This window comes from Alligator mississippiensis, chromosome 5, assembly GCF_030867095.1.
Source record: "Alligator mississippiensis isolate rAllMis1 chromosome 5, rAllMis1, whole genome shotgun sequence".
Classification (NCBI taxonomy): Eukaryota; Metazoa; Chordata; order Crocodylia; family Alligatoridae; genus Alligator; species Alligator mississippiensis.
The window spans coordinates 145862125-145888375 of NC_081828.1; the positions used below are offsets into that span (position 1 = coordinate 145862125).

At 42.9% G+C, this 26251-nt stretch overlaps 1 protein-coding gene across 2 annotated transcripts in view; it reads left to right on the forward strand.

Moving 5' to 3' along the window:
- NEK10 (NIMA related kinase 10) overlaps positions 1-26251 on the forward strand; it is a 201407-nt gene that overhangs the window by 150472 nt on the left and 24684 nt on the right. Inside the window, exons 29-32 of one of the 2 annotated variants that reach the window (XM_014603021.3) lie at positions 5519-5567; positions 9008-9045; positions 9457-9597; positions 24916-25016. In XM_014603021.3, coding sequence (XP_014458507.2) covers positions 5519-5567; positions 9008-9045; positions 9457-9597; positions 24916-25016 — 329 coding nt within the window. The remainder of the gene's footprint in view (positions 1-5518; positions 5568-9007; positions 9046-9456; positions 9598-24915; positions 25017-26251) is intronic. The other variant, XM_059728843.1, reaches the window with a different exon arrangement.

Consider the following 26251-nt stretch of genomic DNA (forward strand, 5'->3'; position numbering starts at 1 on the left):
CCCACCATTATCCTTTTTTAGATCTTAATTATTATTGAAGACTAAGACAGAGTATTAATTCAGTATTTGGGTCACACTTGGATAGTCCTTGATCTCCACCTCAACTTCAGTGTATAGTAGCACCATTTCTTCTGCCTTAGTAATGTTTTTATTTATATGACTGAAAAACCTTTTGCTCTTTGTTTTTATTTCTTTTGCAAGGCCCAAAGTTTCTACAAAGCTCAAATGGTACTAGTGTCTTAACAGGTAAAAGCCCTAAGCCTTTGCATCTGGTTCCTGGTTGTAAAAGTTTTGGAGCTGAGCAGTGAAAACTGTTTTTTATAGTTTGAGTCTTTCTGTGTTCAAGAAAGCAGGACTTAGTAGGCTTTTGCAAATGAACAGAGTTGCAGCAAAGATAATTGACTCTACCATGAATATCTCCTCCTAACTTAAATAACTGACAAGACCCTGAATTTTGATAGTCACTTGGGTCAAAACAGTTAATACGATTAAGACAGTTTTCTGGTAGCACATTTCTGGTAAAACATTTCAGTAGCACATTTTTGCTTCCTGTCTTCTGGTATGGATGGGGGAGAATTTGAATGCCTGATCACTGGCTGGAAACATTTTCAAAAAGCAGCCTTGTTTATACTGCAGACAAAATTTTGTTCTATAACATTGGCTTTAATATTGTTTTAAAAATCTGTTCCTTGTAACAGATTTGTAAAGTAGGCAAGACCATAGTTATTTGCTTGTGACTTTCCATACCCTTTGGTGTGTTTCTCAGGCAGTGACAAAATTCTTTTTTTGATTGCAGTTCATGTAGAGAAGAATCATTTTCATCATTAGAAAGAGTCAGGGTATAGTTACATCCAATATCCATATTTTAAAATGTATTAAAATCATCCTTTCTTAATAACCTCCTATCACACTGACACCTCAAAATTCTTCACACCAACTGTGCAGGGTGTTTGTATATTTCCTGAGAAGAATTAGCACCTTATGATTGTTTTGTCTCTCTCCTAAATCAGAATCTTAATTAACAATCATCCCCCTAGAGCTTAGCTACTTCAATTAACATTTAAATAGATTCACCTTCCTGTAGAGTGCATGTGTTTGCCGTTTTAGGTGCAAGACAGATTAACAATTCTGATGTTACAAGTACAGTATCAAAATTCAAGATATAGACACAGAAATGGTGAAGATTTGAACAGGTGGGTTTGACCTGTCACATTCTTCCTTATTACTTTGTCCTCATCCCTGAAATCTGGAAGTTATAACCTGGTTCCCACTCAAAAAAGAGATTATGTAAGAGTGCACAATTAATTTTTCAAATTAGCACTTCTCCGTGATAAAACTTCCACAGACCCTCACTGTAGTAAAGGAGTTCAGTTCAGACCAGTTAGTCGGAGATTACTAAAACACTGTATCATTTTGAAGCTGTAAATACTTTTCTAATTAGAACAAGAAAGACAGCAGCTGACAGGCATCCAGTAATATGTACCAGTTATCTGGACGTAGTAGTTTCATTCACAGTTTGGGTTTGATTATGTTCCAGGACAGGAAGCTGCTAGATATCCAGAAAGCCTGAAGGTAAAAGGGCCTTGTTTGATCAAAGGCAGTTGAGTACTTTTGATTTAATAAGGCTGGAGGATGATAGGATTTTTTGGAATCAAAGATAACTGGATCATCTGGTTGCTCCTCTAAGTCAGGAGCATGCAACCCTCAACATGTGTGCCAGAATGTGGCGCACACAGGCATTTCGCTTGGCACATGTGCCTTGAGGCAGATGGCAGGAAAGGGGCCAGAGTTGAGCTGCCACAACAAGGCTCAGGCCCCTCGTAGCTCCCCTGCTGTCCACCCCAGCACACCAACATCTTAGAAGTTGAGGTTGTGGGTGTTTATGGCACTCTGCTCAAAAAACATTGTCGACCCTTGCTCTAAGTATAAGATACTTGAATCTTTAGGTTATGTAGAGGCGGGGTTCTGGACCATGCTTAGTCTGGTTCTGTCAACCTTATCCTTTATATAAAAAGCTGTCTAAAAACTCTTAAAATAGAAGGGTAGATTTTGCTGTTCAGAGGCTCAACATAGTTTTCAGGCTTTTTTTCCCCCTAAGATATCTTTATCCAAGATATGAGCCTCTCATTGTACCTATGATCAAAGAAGGCAGAAGGGAAAGACTATGGATACCAGTAGTATCCTCGGTATTTAATTTCTGACAATCAGTTTTGATGGTCTAGCTCTAGCTAGACATAGAGATATGACAAGTCAGAGCCTTCCTACCTCAGTTAAATTTACAGGGTTTGCCTTGCAGGATGCAGTTGTTAAATGTGTAACCACTGGATCAATGCCTCATTCAGTTCAGTGACAGCATTAGCTTTGTTAACATGTGGTTGGTATTGTTCATGCTACAGTGATTTAAAAGGGAAAAGCTTATATAAAGTATTTATATGTAAATAAACCTAATTTGACCTTTCCACTAAGAACATCTTACAGACATCATTCAAAAAACAAGTGCTGTTGTGTCTTTTCTCTCTTTGGCTAGGGACAGATGTTCAAAAAACCTGAGCCTGAATTGATTCAGTCTTTGCAAGTTAGTCTAACTGGGCTAGGCTAAATCAGTTTGTAACTTCATAGACATCCCAAACATGCAGACACATGCCTGCAGTGGCTCAGGCTAGAAGCTGGGGGGCGCTATAGCAGCCCTCCCTTGCCTTCTACAGTGCTGAGATGAGGGGGGCATGGCCAGGAATTGATAACAGTGTTTATCACTCCTAACTCAGTGTTTATCACCCCATTAAGAAAACAACATAGGGACATTACCAGCTACCTGTTAATTCTGCCCTTGTCCCATCAGCCACAGCACGGACTGTAGCCAGCATGTGGTCTTCTAACTAATAGACAGACACCTCTCAGCAAGGCAGAGGGGAAGGGGGGTTAGGCGGAGGGGCAGTAGCAGCCTGTAGTCTCTGTCAGAGCTCTAGCCAGGGAACAGAGGGGCCGAGCCCTGCCCAGCCCAGAGAGCGTGCTTGGATGTTGTGGGTGTCTGGTTTAACTTAAACATGCAAGGGGTCTTGGACAGACGTTGCATAAACCAGTTTGACCCAAATCAGTTAAGTCTGATAGTACATTCAACCAGGTTTATCTCAAACGAGTTTCAGCCATTTTCAAACCGGTTTATGTGCACCAAATATCTATTCTGTTACAGGTTTAAACCAGTTTCTGATCACTTAAATCAGTTTATGTGTAATGTCTGTCCCTACAAACCAGTAATTCTGTTAATATGATTGTTTGATATCATTTTCCTATCAACTCTAGTAGATTTGGAAGGAATTTATTTTTTTAAGAAACTACCAGAAAGGAAGGCAAAGAAAAATATTCCATCTTCCTAGTTTTTGATTCATCTCACCCTGTCACAGGCTTCTTGCTTGTGGTTGCATATAGTAATCAGAAGAATGTATAGTGAAACCACTGCAAAAGGAAAAAAATGTTTAAAACTGTGCAATGGAATATATTTATATGATTTATATAAGATCAAAGTGAATTTCCAAGTTAAATGCATAGATGTTACTTTAACTGTATCAGTTGTTAGAGACCTTTGTGGCAGTTACCATGACTTTTCTGGTGTCCCACATTTATTTATTTATTTATTTATTTATTTTAAATCACAAATACTATTTATGATTTTCTAGTAGAGGGGGGATTGGTAAGCATCTGGCATAAGCTCCTCACCTCCAAACAATGAGGTACCGGCACCATGTGTAGACCTTGTACAGAAAAAAACCTAGATTATTTTAAATTTGGGGGGGTTTTTTACTTTGATATTTATATGAACTAAGAAATCGCTTTCAATACTCACCTTTTCAAAATCAGTTTTTCACATTATAGCACTCTTCCCAACCAAATCCAGGGAAGCATCTATGGAAAAGAGGAAATATAGTCCAGACAAGGTACTGGACTAGGAATCAGGAGACTTAGTTTTCCTTCTTAATACATGATTTTGGTTAGAGCAGTTTACCTCTTCATCCTTCATCATTCTTATCTAATAAACACTTTGAGAAAGGAACTCATTATTACAACAAGTTTTATTTATGTATTCATTCATTTATTTGTATTATAGTAGTCCCTTGCTGTCTAAGCCAGCTTTTGCTAGGAACTGAACAAGTTCTTGTTTTGCATTTGCATAGTGTCCAGTACAGTGATTCTTAACCTTTTTAGACTCAAAGGCATCCTTTGCTAGACTCAAGACCTCCCTTCAAAATATGAGCTCTTAGTTTTCACTTGATTATTTACCACAAAAAAATAATAGAGCTATTTTTCTGTTACAAAGAACCCAAAGACCATGACAGGTCAGAATGCTTCTAACACTATGGATTCCTGTTTAAAATCTTCGGGTTTGTCTTATGAATCATGTTTGCTCAATTAACAGTGCTACCATTGCATGGCACTGCACCTCTCAAAGAATATCAAAGCACAGCACAGTGCCATGGTACCTTTGTTGACAATAATTGGTCTAGTAAAAAAGAGGACTCCTTGGATCACCTTCACACTGATAATTATTACTGTATTTTCTCTCATACAACATGTTCCAGAATATAATGCATCCTGTTTTTGAAAGATAGAATGAAGAGAAAATATCTGAGTAATAGCAAGTAGGAAGCTGAGCCTGCTCATTGTTCTGCTCTCTGTGGATTGCTCCAGATTTTACTTTTAGTGTCAGTGAGTAAGCATATTTCTCACATATAATGCACACTCCAATTTCCAGCAGCTGGTTTTTGGGGAAAAGGTGCATGTTGTATGAGGAAAATATGGTAATAACACAGTTTCAAGGTCAATGGCTACTTGTTTAACAACATTTTACACCAGCATTTCTGTTTCTTTCATACTGAAAGATATTTTCTTAATCAGTTCAGGAAATGACCCTATTAAATCTATGCCATGAACTACGACTACAGAGACAGACTCTTTGCTGTGAAGTATGATGCACTTGTCAAGATATTCAGAAGTCAACAGATTTTTAGGTCAAATATAGTGTCATCTTCTGAATGAGCAAGAAGTTTTGGGAGTAGGTTGCTGCTTGGAGGGACGGCCATTTGACATAGGCATTGGATACTGTATTTCTAATCTAATTTATTTATATAGTTACTTCAGAAAGAGTACATTCTTTTAGAATTCCTATAAAAAACCTATGTATTCAAACCCAGTCCTGTACTCTGTTCAAACCCAGTCTGTTACTCCTCTGGGTTCCTGTTGTTCTAATATATTCCCCCAAAACAGTATAACATCAGGAACATAGTTGGAGTATAAGTCACAATTCTTATTGCAGGTTTCTGCAAGGGGCCTAAGTTATAAAGGAGGGAAATATTTGGTGCATCAAAAGAAGACTGAGCACTTAAATGAGTTATTAGTGGTTATTTGTATTTTGAACTTTTTTGGAAAGTTATTTTGGACAGCATACCTGAGAAATCTTATGTATGCTTCACATATATAAAATGTTTTAAGTATAGAGAATTTAACCTTTGTGAATTTGTTTCAGGTATAATTAAAAGAAGCTTCAGTGCATCTGAAAGGCAACTTCAGATTAGGTATGTATCCTATTAGATTTTGAAATAAACCCAGGAGATCATTATTTTGAATTCCAGCACAGCCATTTAAAAAAGAGTTGCTCCTACACATCCTATGAAACATTTGGAGAGTGTCTACATTAATTAGTATTAATATTTTAGTTACTTCAATGGAACTGGCAGTCTATTCACATGAGCTATAAATTCTAATGCAAACGTTATTCTTAACCAGCTAGTCAGACTTCTGTACAGAGTTAAATAAGTGTTTTGGAAAATCCATGATCTGGTAAAACCAATTTTCCCACTGCCTGGTCTAAGACGGTGAGAACCACGATGGATACCACAAGGTCTTGACTGCTGCTCCCACCTCTTTGCTGATTGCCTCACTACATAGATCTTCATAGTGCTTTTTAGAGAGTCGTAGTATTCTCCATAGGAGAGAGCTCAACATGGGTGCTTGCCTTTTTCAGTGGAATAACTGAGACACAAACAAGTTATGCAATTCAGCCTATGCCACCTAGGAAGTCTTTACTGAGGCCAAGAATTGTTAAGCTGTTCTAATTAAAGTGCCCAGAGCATCATGTGTATAAGTGGCCTCACACTGGAAAATGGCAGCAGGAGCACTTTTAAGCTCATCAAATAAACTTTAGTTAAAGCCCCCCACTGCCATTTTTCAATGTGGGGATGATGATACACATGATGCTGGAGTCTGCTGAGGCACAGTAATTACCACACTCCAGCAAACTTGATTAATGCGCTGTAATTACAGTGTGTTGGAGCAGCCTCCCTGCACATGTATAGGCAGCCTTAGTGATTTAAATTCCTTTAATGATTTAAACATTAGCTTTGTTAACATGTGGTTGGTATTGTTCATGCTAAAGTGATTTAAAAGGGAAAAGCTTATGTAAAGTATTTATATGTAAATAGACCTAATTTGACCTTTCCACTGAGAACATCTTACAGGCATCATTCAAAAATCCCTTTCAACCCCTTTAAATGCCTCTTCAGTCTTCCTGGTTCAACTTTTCCATTGATCAGAAGCCATTCACATGTCTTGGTCTTTACCAGGCACTTCTCTGTCTAATTTCCTGTGCTAAGTTCCCCTTCTCAAAGTGTCATCTTGTCTCTTTTCAAGTTCTTTACTTCTCTGCTCCACCCCCTGCTCTGCCAGTCAGCCTTACCAGGAATTCTAAATTATCAATGTTAGTGAATTCTTTTCTTTTTCCTTTTCCCCACTGATATTGTTGAATCTCTCCAGATCTCAGTTGCCTTCACTCTTAACTCTTTTATCTATCTCCCCCTTTGCAAGATTTGGCCTGCCAAAACTCAAACTTAGATCATCAGCATCTGCTTCTGCTTCCTCTTATGTGATAAAGCATCTCTGGTAGAAATCCCATGACCAGCCTGACTTCCACAGTTCATCCTCTAATTCAGTTTTGCCATTTTCCTAGCTAAACAGCTCTTCTTTTCCAGCTTAAGAACAAGTAATGTCAAATCAACTTGACTTCCTGGTTTGGTGGATAAGGGAAAATGATATAACACATTTGGACTTGTAATAAGGCTTTTGATACAATGCCATGTGCTAGTCTCATAAGTAAGCTGGAGAAATTTTGGCTAGATAGAACTTAATATAAACTAAACAAATTCTTTCTCTCTGCACCTCCAAGTACGTCCTACTGAAGAAATCCTTTCTTGATCACTGTAGACAATACCATCATCCTACCTAATACTGGTCACCTTCATGCCCCAAACCTCTCTCCAGCTCTTCACATTCAGGCTATATCTTGAAAATTGTTTCTGCATAATATCTCTGAAGTACTGTCTTTCCTTTCCATCTATACAGCTGAAGCTCTTCCCCAGATTTCTGTGAATACTGCAACATCTTTTTCTCTGGCTATGAAAAATGCAATCTTGTCCTGCCCATATCCATTTAAAATGGTGCTGCAAACATCATTTCCCAAAACACCACCCCCATCCCTCATCATTTTCAACATGTCACCCATCTCTGTACATCCATTTGCTGGTTGCCCCTTCTTTATCACAGCAATATACATTTGTCTTCACTTTCATGGTCCAAACTCTTCAAATTTACTTTTTGACTGATGCTTTGGTGAATCCAGCAAAGGCATGAAGAGTGGGTAGGTACAGCTCCTTCAGCTGTACTTCACGTCCCTCTGAGCTCCTCCCTTTTCCTCTAGTCCTGAATTTTTCATAGGAAAGAGGAGGAGTTGAAGGTTGTCATCACTCACCCCCTGGGTTTCAGAGCTTCATGGAGCTCCAGCAAGAGCCTACACGGACCACCTGATGAGCTTAGAGAGCTACTTATGCATGTAGCACACAGCCAAAAGGGGATGCAGCCATACCACCATAGTCTTCTGGATCTTTCCCTGCCTAGAAAACAGTTCAGTGATTATACTGCTGGTCTACTGAGTCTGTTCCCCATTATGTTGCCCAGTTTTGTCTCATTATTTTCTCATCTCATCTGTCTATATACATTTGTTGTCTCTTGCCTTTAATTGGAAGCTTTTTGGGGCAGTGACCGTCTTTTTGCTCTGTTTATGTTCTCAGACCTAACAGTCAATGACCAGGCTTCCTAGGCCCTATGGCGGTGGCAGTGGTGGTAATAGTAATAATATTTAACGCAAATATCTTTTATCCTCTAGACAAGAGTGCTACCAGTGCAAATTGCTTCATTCGCTGCTGGGTTTTTTTGTATTTACCATCTGTGAATGATAATGTATATCTATTTATATAAAGTGGCTAGAGATCTACAGATGAAGACAACAGTATGTAGTTTAGTAGATTAATGAGAGCTTTAAATGCTGAAGATCTGGGGCTGATTCTTATTTGTTGCACAGTAAGGGTTAAAAATCAGAAGTCAAAATGACACACCCCTAAATTTATTTGTAAGGCAATATTGTAATACATCTGGAGACTGACTCATGATTTTTGGACAGTTGGGGTTGATAATAATGTATATAGCTTGACAAAGACTTTTAAATGAAAGATTCTTGTTTTTCATTCTGATATAGCCAGTTGACAACTGTGTGAAGATTCATGGTCTTGTTCTCTTTTGTTTTGGATCTAGGATCAGACAAGGAAATTCTTTGCATAGAAGTAGTTGCACCAGGAGAGAGGCAAGGTGCTATATGCCATTTCTTTTCACCTTGTTGTTCTTATCTTCCCCAAACAGCCTTGGCTTTTTTTTTCTTTCTGTTGCTATCACCCGGAGTACATGTATAGATGTGTATTTTCATATCTATACAGTGAAGTGCTTAAAATTACTTTAAACTATTAGTTACAAGCTAAGCAGCTGCAGCAGCTGGATTAAGCCAAGGGCTTGTGGTATAGATGGAAGGCAGAAGACAAGGAAAGGCGTGTGAAGGTTTATGAGGATACTTTGTTTCCTCTATAATCATTGACTTTGAAGCTGAATGCTATCAAAAATCTTTGTTTTATAGAGATTATATTGGAGGCCCAGGATCAAGACCAAGACCAGGTAATTTTATGTTTACTACAACCACATTCACCCTACATTAACCTTCCAAGTTCTTTAAGGCCAGGTACAGACATTACACTTTTACCAGCATAAGTAATTAGAAACTGGTCTATTCTTATAACAGAACAGGAATTTAGCACACAAAACCGGTCTGTACCTATAACAAAACAGAAGTTCGGCACACACAGACTGGTTTAAAAATGGCAGAACCTGGCCTAAAATTTGCCCCTCCCCCACTCTGCCCCCAAGGGCAAATGTGTGTTCTGTTCACTACCAATCCAAACTACACAGCTTAGAAAAAAACTGTGTAACTTAGATCGTTTCCTCCTTGGGCTTTTTGAATGTCTGTGCCTAACCTAAAAGCTTATGTTATGGTTGTATATACAATATCTACCTCTTTTATTTCTTCAGCTTTTCTGCCTCTTGACCTGCTTCTGAAAGTACCTTCGCTCATAATCAGGGCCCACGTTAAGAAAACAGAGGACTCGTTAGTGACAGGGTGGCAGTCTCATAGCCTTCCAGCTGTGATTCTTCGCAATCTGAAAGATCATGGTAGTACTTCCTAGTACATTTTGTAGTCAAGTGATAGGAGAGCAGATAATTATGTCTGAAACTAAAATATAGTTTATGAATAATCCTCAAGGAAACTCTTTTATGTGAGTTCCAGGAAAATTCTCTAGGTCCTTATTTAAGCATGCCTTACCCAGGACAAATTTTAATTTAATGCAATAGGAGTTGCTCCTTAGTACAGAGTGTTTCATAGAGCCCTTGTAAGTTATGGTATATTTATACATAAATAATCAGTGGTGAATTTTTTTTTATTTCTTATGCTTTTATTTTCACTTGTCTGATTCAAATGTTTTGGCTGTTGGACTTGCTTTATAATGTGTGCTGTTGTCTGAATTCAATTGTGTTTAAAAGAAAATGATTTTGAGCAATTGGATTATCGATCTTCCTAGAGGAGCTACCATGTTTAAACAGTATTTTCTAACTCACAACTTTATGGTTATTAAGTCTGTATTGGGAATTTTAATTACACAATACAAAACAAAAAATATAGTCCAGTTATAACCGTTATTTTCCATGGAGCATTGTTGTTATGGATACACACTCTTTGAATGCACCCTGGGATATCCAGCCAGATCACATCAGAACTGAAATGACTTGTGGGGCAACTCAACTGTTCTCTGCCAGTGTGTTCAGTCTTAGGGGTAAATCAAAGAGAACTCTGATATCTCCCTTTTGTCAGTGCTCTTTTTCCTTAGGAAATAAAATTGCCTTTATGCATCAGTTCTAATTTTATTTTCTGATTTAGTGTTGGTCTAGGTAGTTAATTGTGTTGTCAATGTAGTTGACAGGTCTGCACCCAACACAGTGCAGGTTTATCAGCCTGGATACTGGCTGCTGTTCAGCTCAGTTGATGTGATTAGTCCAAGCAAGAAATCTGTGTCCAAATATTGCACATCTTGATAGAGCAAGATTCTCATCATGGGCTTAAATTCCTCTTGTTGCCATGTCTGTGTAAAGGTGATACTTCTGATTGTATGGCTCTTATTCTCTCTTCTTGAGGTGTTGAGCATCATATAATTGGATTCATCCTGCTAGAAAAGAATGCTCAGAATAGTGATTTTTTTTGGGGGGGGGGGCGGCAGGGAAATTGCCACTTGAAAGTAGGCTAGATAATCAGCATCAGTTATTTACAGCAATTCCTTAACATCCTTTTCTTCCAACTAAACATCTGAAAATCATCATTATTTTCAACTCAGCACAGGGGCAAGCATCAGTGTTGAGAATCAGCTTCAGCAATAGCTGTGTTTCTCTGTAATTAGTTAATTTCTATCTTTCCAAGGAAAAAAACGTGTGCCCATAACCCAATCTCATGCTCCAGAAGGCTGTTGATTTAAACCTTGTCCTTTCTCCTACTTCTTCTGTGTGCTATTCCCAGTTGTCTATCCCAGAGAAACAAGTTGTATGGAAGATGTCCAACTACAGAAACTGCTGGACTGAGGTTCTTCCCTAAGTGCTGGCCCCACTGCTGTCTTAGGTGATGTTGGAAGCTCTGAGGTTGTGACAGGTTCCTTGTCCCCAAGATCAAGCTGTAAAGTCTGCTCCAATGAGAAAAGAGCATCCAGAAACTGTGGGGTTTTCTGTCCTCTGCGGCATTGAAACCATCTTTATTCTTTTTATGATTGTTGGTGGTTTTTAAAAAAAGGATGGCCTTCATGTAGGACAAGGGAAAAGCTTCTTAGTCTTCAAAAATAAATCTGTGTATATTCTGTATGAACTGTCAGTTTTCTATACATTCACTTAGATATGGTTGGTCTCAAGACATCACTACAATGTCATTATCAACCAACCCCGCCCAGTAATAAGGGAGGCAACAGGAATATTCAACAGGTCAAGATTCAGATCATGATGATAGCTCTGTTGTGAGCTTATCCATGAACGATGCATGGCATTGGAGGCTGGGGGGTGGAGGGAGCATGGTGAACACCCACAGGTGGCGACAGTGATGGTGGCAAGCGAGGACCACATACAGGCTGCCACAGTGATGTTGGAGGCGAGGGCAGGCTGAGCAGGGACCATCTGCAGGTGGCTGCAGTGGTCTCGGTGGTGGGGATGGCGAGTGGGGACCCCTGGTTAGATCCCAGGTTGCCTATATAAACAGGGCAGTTCACTGCTGGCATTGGCAGGCCAGGCAGTAACATTGCATGGCTGCATGCAACATCCTGAAGGTAAGGGCAGGAGCTGAAGGGGATGGTTTGGAGGCTTCTGGTCCTGGGTATGACCTAAAACTGCACCCTGCATGGAGTCGGTGGCCTGATGGGGCTCTCAGTGGTGTGGGAGCCCCCAGGAAATGCCAGGCCAGTTATCACCCTGGTGAAAGGTGAGTAGGGATGCCTTAACCCCAGCCCTCACCTTCAGGTGGGCCATATTCCATAGGAGCAGAGTAGGCCAGTTAAGCTTCTGGAGGCTACTGAGCCTGCTGGGGGAGTGACCTCGCAGGGCCAGGCACTCTTCCAGGAGCACCTAAGCCAGAAACGGGGGACCCTGATCCCTAAGTGCAGGCAGGAGTTGTAAACCCAACCAAGGAACTCAACTGGTCAATGCTGGGACCAGGACCGGAAGGGTCAAAAGGGCCAGGGGCCCACCGTGCAGAATGCCCATGATGAGCAAAGAAGCTCAGGGTCCCGGCTGGCCTGAGATGGGGCCAGGGCTTATATGGAAGCTGAAGGTCCCATGATTGGGGCCACAGCTAATGGGCAAAGGGGACGGTTGAGCCAACTGCCTGAGATACCATCTGCAAGGCTTGGGCTGCAGTGTAGGGGTGGAACGGAGCTGTGGATAGCCTCCCCAGTATTGGGGTGTACAATGGGCAGCCTCCTGCCTAATTAACACTCAATTATGTTCCATCAAGGCATAGCAGGAGAGACAGGTGGGTGGTGTGCCCAGAGGCAGGTGGGGAGACTAGCCCTGTGGCTAGTCAGGGACCCCACTTTGCCACACTGCCTTCTAGTCTTATTTTTCTATGGTAAAATATGAGGGGATGAAAAAATATAGAATACATACATAAGTTAGCCTCTAAAACACACTAGAAAGTCAACTGCCCAGAGTTCTATACATATATTTATGCTCTTGAATTGGCTTCCAGACCAGATGTCCAATTTGCGAAAGCAGTTATGTAATCTTAACTAGCTTTCCCCCAATGTTTATTGGCTGATCTTCTGAGAGTGTGGATACATACAGACAATTTGCTGATAACTAAGGCTTTCACTTGAGCTCTAAACATGATAATGTATATGACTTTTAAATATGCAGCATTAGAAAATCTTAAAAATAATAAATTACTGTATTTGCACAAATGCAAGGCAACTCTAAATGTAAGAGGACACCCCCCCCACACACACAATAATTAGATTCTACACATGGAAAATGTATGTTTATTATAATTTTCCATGTGTGGCATCAAATTATTAGAGGATCATCTTAAATTTGTCCCTCCCTACTACTGCAGATGGTGGGGAGAAAGGTGATGAGGGAGTCAGTAATGTGGCAAGCATTAGTGGACAGAGTGGGGGAGGCAGTTGGCATGCATGTGGTAGGGCAGGCAGCGGGGGGCAGTAATGAGGCAGGCCATGGTGGGTGATGGGGGACAGGTGGTAGGGGACAGGCAATGCGAGAGGCAGGCAGCTTGTCCCCTGCTGCCTGTCCCTCCCCCCACTTATCTTCCATTGTGCCTACCTTCCATTGCACCTGCCCCCTCACCCCACGCAGCCTCAGGCTACCTAAATTCCCCCTTCCCTTTTCTCTCCTCCACTCCACTTCTGACCCACTGCCTGAGGTCCCCACCCCCCTTCCTTCCTTTCATCTCACCACCTGCCTGCCCCTTAACCCTCCTCCCCTACCTTTGCTGGCAGGCTAGGTCCCTGCTGCAGCATGGGGCATAGAGTATGGCTCCAGTCTAGCCCCATAGCAGTAGCACAGAGCCAGCACTGCTGCCATGGGGCCAGCACGGAGCAAAGGTAAAGAGGAATGCAGCAGTGGGGGAAGGAGGGAGAAGTGGTGCAGGCTCCAGCCTAGGCCCCAACCCAGAGTTGAGTCCAGGACCATAGAAACTGCCTGGCCCCCCCACTGCTTATTGGGCTGAATTGTAAGATGAGGGGCTTTCCCCCCCCATGTTAAATTGTGGGGAAACCTTGTCTTCTAATTGAGTAAATACTAGGACTGTGCAAAGCTTCAATTACTGATTTGACTCGGGAGATTCGGCCCAATTTGGGGGGCTGAATCTCTGAATTCAAACCAAATCAGGAGACCCATTAACCTCTCCAAATCAAATCAGAAGCCTCTGAATAGATTCGGAGAGATTCGACAATTCGGCCATTGACACAGCTTTATATGTTTTCTTTATGTATCTCAAGGTACTGGGTGTGGCTTGTGAATGTTGAGATGCTGGGGCAAATGGAGCATTCCATAGGAGCATGGGGTGGGGTCCCCCACGCACTTGGTGGCAGACCTGGAAGTGGACCAGAAGTACTTCCAGTCCACTTCCAGGTCTGCTGTGGAGCATGTGGGGGACCACCCCACCCCTGGCTCAGTGACTGGTGCCTCCTGGGTCTCTGGGGGCTTCCGGGTCCACTGCCGAGTGTGCAGGGGACCTTCCCCCCCAAAAACTCCCATGGGATGCACCATCTGCCCCACCATCTCAGCATTCACAAGCCGCGCCTGGTACCTCAAGGTATGTAGAAAAATGATATAAAGCTGTGTCTATGGCCGAATCTACGATTCTCTGAATCAGAATTGAATCTTCCGATTCAGATTTGGCCAGATAGAATTAGGACAGTGATCCAAATCAGCGAATCAAATCACTATCCCCTGAATAGGGCCAAATCCGAATCCAAATCAAATACTGCCCGCTTTTCACACCCCTGGTAAATACACTGTAATTGCTTTACAATATAAGAATTAAAGAACCTGGATCTGATTTACGTTAAAGTTCCTGCCTTCTACTCTGGCAACATAAAAGGGCCTTAAATAAATGAGAATCAGGCCCTGTAATATATTTTAATTGCTATATATTAAATCAATAATGTTCTCTGTGACTCAATAATTTTAGTTTGCAGAATACCTGATATATACTTGCAGGCTTTATTGCTTTAAAATAATCTAAAGCTTGGTCAGCAGTATTTTTTCTACTGATCCCTAAAGTTTAAACTAATATTTTTCCCTGGAGCACAAGCCAATTATTATGCCTTTTTGGTTCAATTGGTAGGTGCATATGACTCTTTAATTAATGAAGCATAGTCAACTTCTTACTGTATAGTCCATAAACCTGGATTTAATATAATCTCCCTAGTATCTTCCTAACTAATACTAGTTAATTTTAGAATGTATTGAATTGGCTATTTGTTATCAAGCTGTCTATGGCTAATCAGATATTTCATTGCAGATGTGAGGGAGCAAATTATAAAGGATCTTGAAGTTATTTTTTATCTAGTAAATGCAGATTTTCTGTTTCAGGACATGGGAACAATATGAAATGTTCTTCTTACAGGACAAATATTAAGGAGTTTTAGGCATTTACCTCATAGGAATCAACGGAAAAAAATATCAGACAAGTAGGGAAACTACAGCAGACTCCTGATGAAATATCATTTTAACAAACTACACAAGGGCACAAGAATAACGTTGGAAGTGTAGAAGCAGAAAGCATAACTCTCTCTTCCATTTTGCTTCCTATGTCTGTCTAGTATATTTTTTGGATGCAGGTTGTAGCCATGGTGGTCTACAGGCAAAAGGAATCAGAACTCTTGCTGGAGGTGATATCTTTTATTAAACCAACTAGATATTTGCAAAAAAAAATTTCTTTATTTGCCAGCTTTCAGGTACATCTGCCCTTCTTCAAGCATAGGGGAATGCAAAGATTGTAAAATTTCTCCCAGGTGGAAATGAAAATTCGTATTTCACAGGCGCTTCTCTCAGTGCTGCCAATGCTTCTCAGTGCCGGCCAATGCCAATCACCAGCTGGTGCTTCACTCAGCACTCCCACTCACTAGCCAGTGAGGGCCCATCTCAAGGGGGGGGCACATGCCCCCCCCCCATACGCCCCCTACCCTTCGCCTATACTTGCCAATGTAGCAAAATGCTCCCACCTTTCCCTACACTGCTCTGAAGATCTTTCTCCTGGAAGGGGCATATTTCCCCTAGGAGAAATTAAAAGCTTGTACAATCATAGTTTCTACTGGGAGAACAGCGATTCTTCTGGTAGATACCTAACTCCTGTACTTGGCCAATGATACACACACACACACACACACACACACACACACACACACACACATATATATACATACACACACAGATACATGTGTATCATCTGTATCATGTATATTCACCTTTTTTTAATCAATATTCCACTAGTGCAGTATTTGAAAGTTTGAAAAGGTTTTTATAGCCAGTTGTCCTTGTGCATCAATAAGTGAATATAGCTCTATTTGTTTGAATCAGCTATAGTTAAACACCATGGCCATGTGTTGACAAAATGAGAGGCTTGTGTGCACGACACTTTAAAGCAGGCTAAATGCTTTTGCTCCACTTTCATGGTGTCGATGTTTGCATGCCACGGCTGGTGTATTGTGCATTAATTCCAGTTGCTGTAGGAAATTCAGCAATGTAATGCACCTTCAATGACTTGGGGCACAGCAAACTAAAACTCCTTTGAGGAGTTTTAGTTTGCTGCCCCTACAGCCATGGAGTGAAGCACTAGGATCCGTGCAGCTCAGAGGCTCTGCAGGAAGCCCTGCAGGCAGCCTGGCAGCAGCCCGGGAAAGCAGGCTCCACCCAAGAAAAGCAGTGAGCCTGATTTTAAATTTTTTTTTTATTTCCCTCTGTCCCCCCCAGAACTGCCTGCCTGCCTGCCTGAGCTGTGCGGGGGCCCGGTGCTTCCCTCCACAGCTGCAGTGCCCCCCGGGACTGCCTGAGCAGGGTGCCTGTGGGCAGGGGCCACCGCTGCCATGGAGAGAAGCACCAGCCTCCCCCTGCAGCTCAGGGACTGCTCTGCCCGCCAGCAGCTCTCCTTCCCCTCCCTGCCAGAGAGGCAGGTAAGTCAGCAGGGTGTGTGCATGACACAGGGTTTTAATCAGCCCTAAATTGAAGCAGTGTTTTTAAAAACCCACTGCTTCAATTTAGGGCCCCCGTTTCGCCTACATACACCCAATGTAACAGAGCAAACCTATGAAACTAAATCCATAGAAAATTACAATATTATTAATAAAGTGCTCAATATTATTAATAAAGTGCTCAATGACAAGCTGCTCAGACTACAGCATAACTTAAAATACATAAGCAACAAGCAAAAATTGACAATGCAAAAACAAAAGAAAATGAGTTACTCCCCCTCTCCTCCTCCCCCCACACCTTCCCCCCGAATAACCTACAAAATGGCAGCACTAAGTGGAAGATATACATAGGAGCTGACTGAGTTTCCATCAGGCAACACTGATTGTTATCTTCATTGGGCTTTTTTTAATGGTAGCTGAGTTAAGTGTGGAAACATGTTCCTTTCCCTCCAGCAATAACATAAAGGACTTGGTTATAAATATAAACTAACTCAAGACAGAGACATTGTTCATTCTCCATGAAGTAGAGCTTAATGCAGATTCTCAACCAGGGTGCCATGAGATCCTTTTAATGGTGCTGCAGGGTGCCACACACTATTAGGTATGCAAGCACTCATTTGTGATTCAGAAGATAAACCCAGAAATTTCAAATAGGAATCCATAGAGTCACAAACATTCTAACCTTTTTGAGTTATTTGCAGGAGAAGACTTGCTCTGTTATTTTTGTGTAATCAAAACATGAGCACAAAAGCTAAGAGCTGGCACTTTCTGAGTCTAAAAAGATTGAGAATTGGCTTAATGGAATCAAATTCTATGGCAACAACCTCTAAATTCAATATGGCATTAAGTTAACATATTGCCATGAAATACCCCATCACCATGCAAATGTGCCAAAAGCATTGCTGAAATATACTTATCATTCTAAAATTCAGCACTTACTTAGACTTTAACATAACCATTTTGACATTTATGCACTTATTTATTAATTTTTGGCTGTGCTCTCCAGGTTTTAATTCTTACCACCTTATCTAGCTTGTCACGGGACCTCCTTCTCCACAAGTGTGTCTATGCTTCTAACATGTGGCTGCTGCAATGCATGTATTATAAAGGCATGCATTTATGTCTAGATGTATACATTGAATATGCATAAATATATGTCCTATATATGCATACACATACGTACCAGGCGCATCGGCACATGAATTTGATCTGGGATCAGTTTACTCATGAGCAAAATACTTGAGAGTAAACACTCCTGGGCAAGCATCTACACATGTAGGGAAGCAAGAGCAGATTGGCAGCAAACTGCTCCTGCTTCCTGCAACCTTGCATTGGGCCCCTGCCAGCATCAGGGGGAGCTCTAGGCTCCCCTTGGGTGCTAACCCAGGGGCTGGCAGGAGTACCAGGCCAGGAAATATTTGTCTCCTGGTTGAGGGTGGGACATTACACCCTGTTGCCAGGGCCTGCCTGTTGCCAGGGCACAGACAATGTCCCCCTGCCCCAGCGTCAGGGAGTTCCTGGCTCTGGCTCCCTGGTCAGGGGCAGAGGACTTGGAAAGAGCTGCAGGGGAGGGGCAGGTCCTAGCCCCCTGCCCCGATCCACTGGTGGGGCATCTAGCAGCTAGTTCACTGCTGGCTGCCCCACCAGCAGATTGGGGCAGGGGGCTGGGACCTACCTCACCCCTGTAGTTCTTTCCAAGCGCTGTGCCTCTATCACCCAATCAGGGCATGATGCTGGAACCTGCCCCTGACCAGGATAGTTCCCAGCCCCTGCCACACAGTTATGGTGTGGAGCCTGTTCCCTGCTCAGCTCCATGACTAAGCTCCCCATCCTGTTCCCCACCCAGCTCCATACTCAAGTTGCTGAGAGGGGAACAGGCTCTCTAGCCTGTTTCCCCACCCAGCTTCATGATCATGGAGCTGGGCAGGGAACAGGGTCCCCAGTCCCCACCAGCAGGGAACTCCCAGCACCAACTCCATAACTGTGGGGCTGGCACTGGGAGATCCTTTCCTAGCACCAGCTCTGTGGTTGTGGGATTGGCACTGGGAGACCCTTATTGCGCAGAGCCGGCTCCACATCAGTGCAGCTGGCCCTGGGAGATCTTTATCTCCCAAGTCGAGCTCCGAGATCACAGTACTCAGGCTGGGAGGCCTTTATCTCCCTGCACCAGATCAGTGGTCGTGGGGCTGGCACTAGGAGATCCTTATCTCCCAGTGTTGGTTCCATGACTGTGGAGCTGGCGCTGGGATATAAGGGTCTCCAAACCCCCCACTCTCTGATCATGATGGTGAAGCAGGGGCTGGGAGATAAGGATCTCTCAGCCTCTGCTCCTCAATTGTGATCTCAGAGTGGGGGTCTTAGAGCTCCCTGCTGCTGGGGCAGGGAGCCATAGTCTCTGCCCAGGCTCCTTTGGCAGATCCTGCCCCAGCAGCAGACAGCTCCCAGGGGCAGGGAATAATTTCCCTCTCCTTGGTGGCCGGCTGACCAGGAGCAGATTTGCTCCCAGTCAGGTGTCTACACAAGCACTACTGTGCTGTTATTAATCAAAAGTAAATTTGCTACTTGCATTTGTAGATAGCAAATTTACTCATAATTAGTGAGGTTTACTGTGCAGTAAAGATGCACACATGTAGACGCACATGCTTACTTTGCAGTAAACTACGCTACTGCACAGTAAAGAGTCTCATGTAGACGTGGCCACAGAGTATAAATAGCATAGGATATATATGCCAGGAGACTGAAATTTGCTTGACACAGATCATACCTTTTAAATTCCCAAGTTTCCAGGTGTGAAAGCTATACTGTAACATTGCATTAACTCATTTTGGGTTGTGGGAACTGGCAGGAAGGGCTGCTTTATAACATTAAATTTTGCTGAGGATCTATTTTTCTTCATACTACCTTATTTACTCAAATATAAGATGGCCCATCAATCATTAGATTCTATATATGGAAAATTTATAAATTTGTTATAAATTCCTAGGTACAGAATCTAATTATTGGAGGTCTGCCTTGAATTTGTCCCTCTTCCGCTGCGACAGCAAGGAAAATAAATGTGGGGGTGAGGTAGCCTCCTTGCCATCTCCCCCTCCAGTTTCTTCCCCCTGCAGCCCCTTTCCACCCTTCTTACTGCCAGACCCTGCTATCCCTGAGCACATGGAAGTAAGAGGCAGATTTGAGTACACTGACTTTGAAATAAACATACCTGTAGTAATTTGTATGTAAACGAATTAGGTCATCCAGAATTGATGCATTTTACCTTTTTTTTTTTTAAACTATTGCAAGTTTTAGCACAGGTATTCCATAAACACACTTTTAAGCAGCATTTTTGTACCTACAAACTATATACAAACTATGTACATATAGTACAAACTGCATGGTATTAATCCAAAGCCAAAAGGTTTATGAATTACCATATAACTCATTGGACTGGGCCTCAGCAGAGTCACCAGCATTTCAAGGCCCTGTTCAGTATGTGTGTGCACTCTAGATACCCCCCCACAAAGGATCCATGTACCAATTAGCCCCCCACTCATGACTGGAACCAGGTGTTCTTGTCATGAGTCCTGGGATCCTCAAAAAATTGATATGTGTGCAGGCCACACCCCGATCCCACCTTTGTCGCCATGTGCGGCGGCGATTCCGATCTCATTCCTGTCGCCCTGTGCGAGCCAGGGGCGAGCCGGGCCCGTCTTCGTTGCACACAGGCTGTGGCTGGCAGCCCGAGCACACAGGGCTGGAGAGAACCGCGGGGCGGTTTAGCGCACGCGAGTTATAATTAGTTACGGAGGCGCAATGGTTGATTGAAAAGATTGTTTACTTACACCCAAAGATGGTATTGGTGTAGGCTGGACAGGTTTCCAGGCACAGCTCCCGCTTAGATCCTCGCTAGAGGAACACGACAAATCGATTGCTCCCACGGAGTTGTTCAGGCTCTGCGGGTCCGGTTCGGTTAGGTTCAAAAAGTTTCCCCAGAGTTACTTAGGCTCCGCGGGTCCGAAGTTACAGGAAAGGGATACGTCTGGGATTGCGCTCGGCGACAGGGAGAGGCTAGAAGCGAAAGCTCCGTAGGTTCGGTTCTATTGCCTCTATTGCCTGCTTAGGGGAGGCGCGTTGGGTCCGCGAGGGTCTGCAGCGCTTGGAGATCTTCACACAGAGTCTCTCTCGTCCTCCCACCTCCGGCTTGGGCGGAAACTATCCAAGCCTTTTGTACGGCTAGCAAGCCAATTGCTAGCCGCCACGTGTGCCTACATTAGGAATTGGCCAATAATGTAGCACGAATCCTAATACAAATGGCGGGAACTCCTTTGCAGCGTGTATCACTATGATGCAAAAGAAATGCACCCTGCAAAGAAGCTGTAATTTGGCGGGAAATCCCCATTGCACCAGAGTTCTCTCTTGCAGCAGAGAACTCTACTGTGCAAAGAAAGCGACAAATAGCGGGAAATAATTTAGCGGTGCCGAAGCACGCACACAAACAAAAATCACACCTTTGGGTTGTGACAATATGCAGATGAGGCACAGGGTAGCCCGGTCCTGCTCTACCTTACATAGGTGGAGACCACACATATATCGCAGGTTAAGAGAGAGGGTGACAAAGGGGTTCTGGATTAACTGTTTGGGGACCTGTTCGATGATGTTTGCTGGACATTTAAGGCTTGTGAAGAATTATTTCCACTTACTGGAAATGTGAAAGAAAGGCACAGCTCAGCTGTGAGAGTTAAGAGGAAGTTGTAATGTATTCAGTGTAGTGGCTCACCATGACTTGAAAAAGAGTTGGCACTGAGGGGGGCAGCACCCAATGAGCACTACCATATATCTTATTCAGATGGACTACACGAACCAATTATTGTGCTAGGTTCCCATCAGTATGTTTGCCCAATATGGGCTGATTTTTATAGTCATACTCAGTGCTGGCGGCATTTAATCAAATTCATAATTGGTTTCCTTTACTGAGCACCTACTCCTTTTGGCAGCAATTTAATTATGGACAGTGTCATTAAGGAGATTTTCTTGTATGCAAATATAAGTTGAGAGGGGCTTTCCCTCCCATCCTGATTGAGGGAAAAAACCTTGTCTTGTATTTGAGTAAATATGGTATGTGTGATATATGCTAGCAGTTTATTAATATGCTTACTAGGATGTTATTCTTTAGATCACAAAGAATATCTTTTTCTTAATCAATTTTTTGCATATCTGGTAGGAAAAGGAAATTTTGACAAGGGGTAGTTACTCTTTTTCTTTGAGTTAGAAAGGGAAGGGGACAGCATGGGGAGATTCTTGGGTCTCTCTTCCATTCTCATGGGAGAGTTCTCAAAAGTTGATTCTGCTACACTTAGAACCAAATGTTACAAATTAACATATGGGCTAGGTATAGACATTACACATAAATCGGTTTACATGATCAGAAACTTGTTTAAAACCTGTAATGGAACAGACATTTCGTGCACATAAACCAGCTTGAAAATGGCTGAAACTCGTTTGAGATAAACCTGGTTGAATGTAGTATCAGATTTGACTGATTTGGTTCAAAACAGTTTATGCAATGTCTGTTCCAGACCCCTTGCTGGTTTAAGATAAACCAGACACCCCCAGCATCCTGGCATGCTCTCTGGACTGGGCAGGGCTCTTTGCACCATAGCAGAACTGGCCCCTCCCCTCTGCTCCCTGGCTGGAGCTCCGGCAGAGACTTGCAGGCACAGCAGGGTCTGCCTGGCTTCCCCCTGCCCTACTCTCCCCCACCCCACTGCTTGCTGGACAAGCAGGGTTCCCCTACTTCCCTCTCTCTTATCTCCTACAGCACAGATCCCAGCCCCATGGACCCTAGGCTTGTGGTATGCTAGCTAATGCTGAGAGGTGTCTCTGTATGTGAGTGTCTCCAATTTCACTGGGACAAGCAGACAGAAAAGTGACCGATTAGGGCTGTTTGGAACTAATCAACAGGTCAGCCAGTAAGCTGTTTAAGAAGAGTTTCAACTAATGGAGAGAGGCTATTGTTTGGCTGATGAGGTGATAAACATTAGGCCTGTGTGAAGTGGCAAGTATTTGCTTCGGATTTGGATTTGGCCAATTTGGAGGGACAGTGATTTGATTTGGAGATTCGAATCACTGTCCTGATTCAATTTGGCCAAATCAGATCTGAAGATTCGACACTGTTTTGGAGATTTAGCCATTGACTAAACAGGCAACAGTCCTCACCACGCTGGACACAGGTGCATCCAGCTGGTAAGTCTCTTGTGGTGGGCGGAGGGGGAAGGGAAGGGGCATGGGGGAGGGAGCAATTGGGACTGAGGCTGGGGCTGGGACAAGTTGCCCAGCCAGTGAGGGGGGAGGGGAACGGGTGGGGTGCAGGATGCAGGCATGGCAGTGCTGGGAGCAGGGCCTATGCCCTGTTGCTGCTTACTCAGCCGGGCGGGGGGAGGGGGCACAACATGCAGGCTTGGCTCACTCTGGGCGGAAGGAGGCAAGAGGCATCATCAGGGCATAGCTCCTGCTCCCAGTGCTGCTGTGCTCACATCCCATACCCCCCGCCCTGGCTGGACAAGCAGTGGTGGCACCTGCATCCCGCCCCCCCCCCCCCCGGTTGGGCAAGCAGCAGACTTTACGGGAGGGCAGGTGCTGTCACCTCTTGCCCAGCCAGGGCGGAGGGTGTGGGATACGGGTGCTACCGCCACTTGCCCAGTCAGGGCTTGATGGGGGGGGGGCACTGGATGCGGGCACAGCAGTGCTGAGGGTGGGGGCTATGCCCTGATGTCACTTGCCCCCTTCTGCCCGGAGTGAGCCGCACCTGCATCACACCCCCAACCCCCGGCTGGGTAAGCGGCATCAGGGCATAGTCCCCACTTCCAGCACTGCTGCGCCCACATCCCATGTCCCCCCACCCTGGTTGGGCAGCTTGTCCCAGCCCCAATCCCTCCCTCCCCCACACCTATTCCCTCCTCCCTTCACCCACCATAACAGACTTACGAGCCGGAGAAATCTGTGTCCGGCCTGGTGAGGTCTGCTGCCTGTTTAGTCTATGGCAAAATCTCCAAAGCAGCGCCAAGTCTTTTCTGAATCAATTTGGAGGCTTCCAATTCAATTCAGACCTTTTAATTGGTCTTTCAATTCAATCCAGATTCGGAGATTCAACCACTGAATCGGGCTGAATCTCCTCTGAATCAAATTGGCTACCAAAGCTTTGCACAACTGTAAAAACACTGTTATCAGCTCCCTGCTGGATTACTCGCCTGTCAGTTTGCTGCAGACAGTATAAAGAAGCAGGGAGGGAGATTGAAAAGCTCCGTATCATCAACAGATGCATGCATTGCATACACCCCCTTGCCTCAGAGTGCTAGCCCGGGGCTGAGGTCTGGCAGCACTCCCACCCTTTGAGCAGCAAGCTGGGGAAAAGCTTGGGATGGTGCAGGCAGACCACCCAAATCAGAGAGTCCTGCTGGGGCCTGGCCCCTTCAGTTCAGCACTATGGAAGGGAAGGGAGGGCTGCTGTAGCGCCCACTGGCTTCTAGCCTGGGCCACTGCAGACATGTGCCTGAATTTCCTCAGTTCAGAGAAAATGTCTGTCCAGTTACAAAACAGTTCACCCTAGCCAGGTTAGACTAACCTGCAAAGATTGAATCAATTCAGGATCAGGCTTTTTGAATGTCTGTCCCTAGCCATGGTTACTATAGGTGGGAGCAAAGCTATTCTGTGAAAAGGCTATTTCCAAACTATTTACATAAGACGTTATAGCATGCTTTAAGGAAAAAGAGATTTAGCTAACTGCAACAAAATTTTTGAAAGCAAAGGGGCATATGTTAATCTGTATACAAAATAACAGAAAGTTAGTCACATTTAAAATGACAGAAATGTGTTTATAATGTTTTAAAGTTATCCTTTATGTAAAGTTGATAAGACTTTTCTGAGTAGTAAAATACATTTCTTCCTCCCTTTCATCCAAATAAGAAGAATTTCATTTGAATGTAGCAAAGAAGGTGTAGCAAAACCAAGGGATTTTGCTTCCAGAATATATTAATAACAAGATTACCAATATTGTAAGATTTTCATATTAACTTTTCATCTTTTTGTATCATCAGAAGTAAGATCAAACTGGAATAGTATTGGAAAAGCAAAGCAGAGATTAAAAAGCACAGGAATTTGTTGTCTAGATATCACACGCAAGCTGTATTTTTAATAATCAGTGCACAAAACTAATATGTGCTGAAAAAGAAACAAAATGGGCTCTCCCTCCTGATTGTAGCATTATCTTCTACAGCATCTGCAGGAATTGCTGTGTCACAAAGGAAGGTGCGTCAGATCAGTGACCCTATTCAGCAGATTCTAATTCAGCTGCACAAAATTATCTTCATCACTCAGGTATGCACTGCTGCTGCTTCACAACACTCCATCTTTTCTAGTTGTTTGCTGTTGTCAATATGGTGGTAATGTGGAGTGAACAGAACTTCATATTTTTACAGATGGTGTGATGTTTAAAAATGTTTAATTTAAATAAAAAATAACCTTGAATATTAGTATATAGAAGATGGTAATAATGAAGCTATATTAAAAAATACACTGGCTTACCTGAGAAAATGGGTTATAGTTGCTCCTTTTTATAACATTTTGTCATATCAGCAATATTCATATTGCTGTTTCAAATAACTTAATATAAAATACTGACTCAAAGAATTCATAAAGTGCTTTTATTCTCTCAGTGTTCATATTACGTTCCTAAGGTTTCTGACAGGGTAATGCAGTTCCTAGTGCATTAGTTAGCTTAAATGTATTGAAACATAAATACAGTTTCTGTTCAGATTTAATGCTTATTAGAGAAGTAAAGAGTAAGTTAAATAGTAAAAGTTGTCATTTTAAAGTGACACTAAAGTAAAACTAGAACTAGTCAGAACCTTGAGTGTGCTGTCGTTACTGCAATTGTAACAAATGGTTTTGCTCTCCAGGAAGATAGCTACCATACATTAGATATGCTTAAAATTTCTAATTTTAAATAAAAGTCATATTACCTTCCAAAATTAACAGTTTATATTTGGCAAGAGGTGTTTATCACCATGGGAGCTAGCAGATTGCTGAGACAATTTGATGCAATTTCCTTTTAAAGCTGAACAGCCAAACTGAATTTATGTATATCTGACGTAATGGGACTTGTTAACTTATTTCACATCCTTGAAGTCATTAGATCTGTCAATGGAGGAAAATGCTAGAGGAAAATTCTTGTGGCCAAAGAAGTATCTCATTATTTTTTTATAAAATGAGTTGATTTACTTTAATAACAGAGAGCTTGCCAGAGTGCTCTGCCCTATAGCTCAGGGTGCACCTCCTGAGGTGAAGAGTGTTTCAGTCTCTGTGCGTATGAAGATCCAGGCCTCTTGTTCTCAGATGGTCACATTAATTTGTGTCCATTGTGGTTACTGTAGGTCCCTGTTATACCTGATAACTGAGAGTAGTGAGCTGCACCCATCACACTCACTTCAGATAGCCCACAGATGAACTTTGATGCCTTTCCATGTGGGCTGAATGCAAAATAGGGCCCTAGAGAAGCAAGGCTCCATACTTATAACTAGTCTCTTTGAGACTCCCAATTTTTGTTTGTTTTC